Source organism: Schistocerca cancellata, chromosome 9 (assembly GCF_023864275.1).
Source record: "Schistocerca cancellata isolate TAMUIC-IGC-003103 chromosome 9, iqSchCanc2.1, whole genome shotgun sequence".
Taxonomy (NCBI): Eukaryota; Metazoa; Arthropoda; class Insecta; order Orthoptera; family Acrididae; genus Schistocerca; species Schistocerca cancellata.
Window position 1 is genome coordinate 391,145,962 of NC_064634.1, and position 6,000 is coordinate 391,151,961.

General features: G+C 41.2%; 1 protein-coding gene across 1 annotated transcript in view; it reads right to left on the reverse strand.

Moving 5' to 3' along the window:
• Nucleotides 1-4,862, reverse strand: part of LOC126100507 (fatty acyl-CoA reductase 1-like) — a 192,103-nt gene extending 187,241 nt beyond the window's left edge. Inside the window, exon 1 of the mRNA XM_049911117.1 lies at nucleotides 4,568-4,862. Coding sequence (XP_049767074.1) covers nucleotides 4,568-4,861 — 294 coding nt within the window. The 5' untranslated portion in view covers nucleotide 4,862. The remainder of the gene's footprint in view (nucleotides 1-4,567) is intronic.
• Nucleotides 4,863-6,000: the final 1,138 nt, after the last annotated feature.

Here is a 6,000-nt window from a genome sequence, read left to right on the forward strand (position 1 = left end):
ATTACTACGAATTGTGACCTCTCATAGGAAATCACAAATCCAGTCACATAACTGAGTCGATATTCCATAAGCACGCAATTTCACTACAAGCCGCTTGTGTGGTACAGTGTTAAAAGCCTTCCGGAAATCGAGAAAGACGGAATCGATCTGAAATCCCTTGTCAGTAGCGCTCAACACTTCATGTGAATAAAGAGCTAGATGTTTTTCATTGGAACGATGTTTTCTAAACGCATCTTGACTGTGTGTCAATAGACAGTTTTCTCGAGGTAATTCATAATGTTTGTACACTATATATGTTCCAAAATCCTGCTGCATACCGACGTTAACGATATGGGCCTGTAATTTAGTGGATTACTCCTTCTACCTTTCTTGAATATTAGTGTGACCTGTGCAACTTTCCAGTGTTTGGGAATATTATGGAATATTTACTTCGGCTTCTTTTGTGAAGGCATTTCGGAAGCCTGTGTTCAGTAACTCTTCTTTGGCAGCACTGTTTTCGATAGTATGTCCATTGCTACCGCGCAGAGAAAGCATTGATTGCTTCTTGCCTCTAACATACTTCACATACGACCAGAATCTCTTTTGATTTCCTGACAGGTTTCGAGACAAAGTTTCGTTGTGAAAACTGTTATAAGGATCTCGCACTGAAGTCCGCGCTAAATTTCGAGCTTCTGTAAAAGATCGCCAATCTTGGGGACTTTGCGTCTGTTTAAATTTGGCATGTTTGCTTCGTTGTTTCTGGAACGATGTTCTGACCCGTTTTGTGTACCAAGGAGGATCAACTCTGTCGTTTGTTAATTTATTTGGTATAAATCTCTCACTTGCTGCCGATACTATTTCTTGGAATCAAAGCCACATATGGTCTACACTTATAATATTAATTTGGAATGAGTGGAGATTGTCTCTCAGGAAGGCGTCAAAGGAATTTTTATCTGCTTTTATGAATAGGTATATTTTTCACTTATTTTTCGAGGATTTGGGGATTACAGTATTCATTCTCGCTACGATAACCCTATGTTCACTATTCCCTGAATCTGTTTTGAGTTCGTTATTAACTCAGGAATATTTGTTGCTATGAGGTCAAGTGTGTTTTCACGATCGTTTACTATTCGCATGGGCTCACGAACTAACTACTCGAAATAATTTTCAGAGAATGCGTTTAGCAGAATTTCGGATGATATTTTATGCGTACTTCCGGTATTTAACATGTATTTTCACCAGCATATCGAGGGACAATTAAAGTCACCACCAATTATTATCGTATGAGTCGGGTACGTGTTTGAAACCAAACTGAAGTTTCTTTGAATCTTTCAGCAACTGTATCATCTGAATTGGGAGGTCGGTAAAAGGACACAATTATTTTATTCCGGTTGCAAACAATGACCTCTGCCCATACTAACTCACAGGAAGTATCTACTTCAATTTCACGACAAGTTAAACTACTTCTGACAGCAACAAACACGCCACCGCCAACCGTGTTTAGCTTATCCTTTCGGAACACCGTTAGGTTCTTCGCAAAAATTTCGGCTGAGCTTATATCCGGCCTTAGCCAGCTTTCAGTGCCTATGATGATTTGAGCATCAGTGCTTTCTATTAGCGCTTGGGGCTCTGGTACTTTCCCAACATCTTGTAAGCAAGACTGTCAGTCTTTACCACTTGGGTTAGTCGCTCGAAACCACAGAGAATCTCTTCTGATCCAAAGTGACACATATCATTGGTACCGACGTGAGTAACTACCTGCAGTTGGCTACACCCTGTGGTCTTCATGGGATCCGGGTGGTCCCTTATCACATTTGGAATGACTCCACCCAGTATACAGAGTGTACACTAGTTTTCTTTCCCTTCTTGTCAGCCAAGTCCCTAAGGGGCCCATAAAGTGTTTTATATGACCTATATCAATTTAAATTTTTATTAGAGCATTGTGCAAAAACTTGGAGTAAATTGGTTAAGGATCTTTCAAGACTGTTGCTGACAACGTTTTCCATTTATATGTTTTATATATATGATTACATTCCTGAGGTATTAAAAAATGTGTATCTGAATGCTTATTTGAGTAAATCCAAAGTAAATCGGTCAAGGACTTTTTGAGATTTTGGAAATAACATTTCTTATTTATATGTCATATATACAGTTATATATTTCATATATGGAAAAAAATATGTAGCTTATACCCATCTGAATGTTTATTAGACCACTGTGTAAATATCTGATGCAATTCGGTGATGAATTCTTCACAGCTTTTGGGAATAAGTCCTCGTCTTTATATAGTATTGTAGATTATGGATAACATTTATGGAACTTACAGTTCAAACTAGACAGTCTACAGAAGAGGTTGCTGTATTAACAAATGTTGTACATCAATATGTAAGAATATGTATGACTTCACCACACCAGAAATGAATCTGCTACTGCTTAAGCTTATTCACATATGATGCTGCGTGAAACAGTTTATAAAAAGGCATGTGTGTGTGTTCTTACCCCAAAAAATCTCTGCATATTAAGGAAGAGTTTATTTAATAAAATGAGTGCATGGGAGAAACATCCTGCATTTTGACGCTTGATTTGGGAGTCCACAGTTACGTTTTAGCCATAAGCCGTAAGCTACACAAGAAATGCACTCTTCCTGTAGCTGACATGTTATTTTTATACAGTTATAGAACAATAATTCAAAAATTTAACATGTAGAAACAGCATAGTCATTTTACAGTCCATAGTCATGTTTTAGGCTTCTAATGTAGGTTTCATAATAACTTTCTCTTCCAGTAATTGACACACTATTTTACCTGTCTGTGGTTTATGGAACAGTAATACATACATTTAAGATGCGCTAATTTCATTGACTTAAGCATTGTGTGTATGTACTTACGTATTTTTCATAAATAATATAGATGTGAAAATACTGATCCTTACAACAGTGTTGTCAATATCTTTACATATTTCAGAGTAGGTAATAAGACTGTGACCCTTGACAAGAACGTTCAAGCAGTTTAGACATGGAAATACTACAAGTTACACCAATATTTTCAAATTCTATATGAATGTTGAGAGACGTTTAAGACATGATAATAACAGTGTGACATATGGCAAGCATATTATTTTAGCTACCATATGTTTTGAGAACCGTTACAGAACAGTACTACAGACAATTTAGGTGTGGAAATATTTAATTTTGGGACTTATGTGGGACTTACACCATGTGCAGTACAGTGATCGCTCTATGCTTATTGACAAGCAGCTTTAAGTGTAAATTATATGAGCTATAGTGTCATATGTGTTTTGGTAAATAATACAGACATATTAGAAGTGGAAATATTTAAGTTTCGCGTTCACAGTGTCTTGCAAAGATAGAGGGCAAGGTACAAAGAAAAAAAATGGGTATTTCGTTTCAATTGTTGGTAAACAACTAGGGTGCGGAATGAGATTTCCACTCTGCAGCGGAGTGTGCGCTGATATGAAACTTCCTGACAGATTAAAACTGTGTGCCTGACCGAGACTCGAACTCGGGACCTTTGCCTTTCGGGCAAGTGCTCTACCATCTGAGCTACCCAAGCACGACTCACGACCCGTCCTCACAGCTTCAATTCTGTCAGTACCTCGTCTTCTACCTTCCAAACTTCACAGAAGCTCTTCTGCGAAAGGCAAAGGTCTCGAGTTCGAGTCTCGGCCCGCCACACAGTTTTGATCTGCCAGGAAGTTTCAACTATGGTTTGTAAAATACTAGGCTGCAATTGAGGAAGGGTAAATTGTGTGTGTTTTTGCCCTAGAAACTCTGACGTCCGACGTGGTATGCTTAAAAGGTCTCTGATTGGTCTATTTTCAAGACTGGGGCATGTCTGAGAGGGATGCACAATGAGATAACAGAAAGGGGGCATTATATGTGACGTTATGATGATGTCATAGATAGGGGTCGTGGATTGTAACGTCATGAATGTAAGGAAAATTAGCAAGAAACACTCTTGCCCTATTACTAATAAGTGAATAGAGCAGTGCATGAGAATGAAGTCATGGTAATAGTAATGAATATGATCATACAACGACACTTTTCATGGTTAGTTTTGACATTCTTGGCGACATATGTAGAGCTTTTTGAGTAACTCTGCTGTTATAGCATCTGATGTAATTCCTCAAACAGTGTACTGCCATCTCTTCAGGGTTATTTCGCGTGGAAAAATGCACAACCACTCCTTATTGCTCCTAACTGGAATACTGCAGTAAGGTACTTGCGTGTTACCATGTTGGACGTGACACTAATGAGCAAAAGAGTTATGTACATGGATCTAAATTTGGCAGGTAAATGTAGAAGCAAGCACGTTACCTCATCTTCAAAGAATCGTTGCATTCAACATGTACTAATGTGGCCAACTTTCAAAACTAACTCGCGCAAATAATTTCAGACTTATTTGGTTTTCTTTTGAATACTTTCCAAACATCACTATTGATGAAATGCGCATATTTACGCCATGATGGCGCAAATTGTCTCTTCTTCTTTTAATTGTGTTAAGGTGTATGGATATGTGAACTTTTCTGGTGCTGTATATCGCGTTTCGGACAACAGCCGCACAGTTACCACAGTCTCCAGGTGAGAACGCAGTCGCTCCCGCAGCGGCACGCCCTTCTTGTCCCTGACGAGCACGTAGACCGTGGAGACGCCGGGGCAGGAGCGCAGCAGCTTCTCGAGTACGAGGCTGCCGACGAAGCCGGTGGCGCCCGTGAGGAGGACCGCGGCGCCGTCGTAGAAGGCCGCCACCTCACTGCGTCGCGGCAGCTCCCCTGGCGGCACCCAGTCCAGGGGGTCCCCCTCCAGCTCCCTCGCCTCGTCCTCTGGCGTCATCACGCGGGGGTGCAGCTCACAGCACGTCATTCCGCCTTTCTACTGCTCTGCAACCGCAGACCACAAAAAATACGAGGATGAGTCAAATGAAAACCTTAACTATTTTTTTAAATATTATTTATTGTGCAGAAGTGGTACAAAGCTGTATCACTTTTCAACATAATCTCCCCCAAACTCAATGCAAGTCCTCCAGTGCTTACAAAGTGCATAAATTCCTTTAGAAAATAATTATTTTGGTAGTCCGCGCAACCACTCATGCACCACGTGGCGTACCTCTTCATCAGAAGTGAACTTCTTCCCTCCCCGTTGCGTCTTTGAGTGGTCCAAACATACGGAAATCACTTGGAGACAAGGTCTGGTGAGTATGGTGGATGAGGAAGACATTCAAAATGCAGGTCTGTGATTGTTGCAAATTTGTACGGACAGTGTGGGGCCTTGCATTGTCATGTTGCAAAAGGACACCTGCTAACAGCAATCCACGTCGCTCTGATTTGATTGCAGGCCGTAGATGATTTTTTAGGAGAACTATGTGTGATGCACTGGTGACAGTGGTCCCTCTAGGCATGTAGTGCTCCATAATGACGCCTTTTTGGTCCCAAAAGAGAGTCAGCATAACCTTCCCTGTTGATGGTTCTGTTCGAAACTTCTTTGGTTTTGGTGATGAGGAATGGCGCCATTCCTTGCTCGCTCTCTTCGCTTCCGGTTGGTGGAAGTGAACCCAGGTTTCGTCCCCACTAACGATTCTTGCAAGGAAGCCATCTCCTTCTCGTTCAAAGCGCCGAAGAAGTTCTTCACAAGCATCAACACGTCGTTTTCTCATTTCAGGAGAGATGAAATGTCATCCAGTGTCACTCGGCGGTTTTCCTTCACTATGCCTTCAACTGCTGCAATGTTCTGTGGAGTCACAACTCGTTGTGCCTGACCTGCACGAGGAGCATCTTCCACTGAAGTCACACCACTTGCGAACTTCCTACTCCATTCGTAGGCTTGCTGCTGCGACAAACATGTATCACCGTACTCAACCTTCTTTCGTCAATGGATTTCAATAGGTTTCACATCTTCACTACGCTAAAACCGAATGACAGAACGCTGTTCTTCCCTGGTGCAAGTCGCTAGTGGGACGGCCATTTTTATACCGATACTGCGACGGTATGTGTGCATCTGTACTA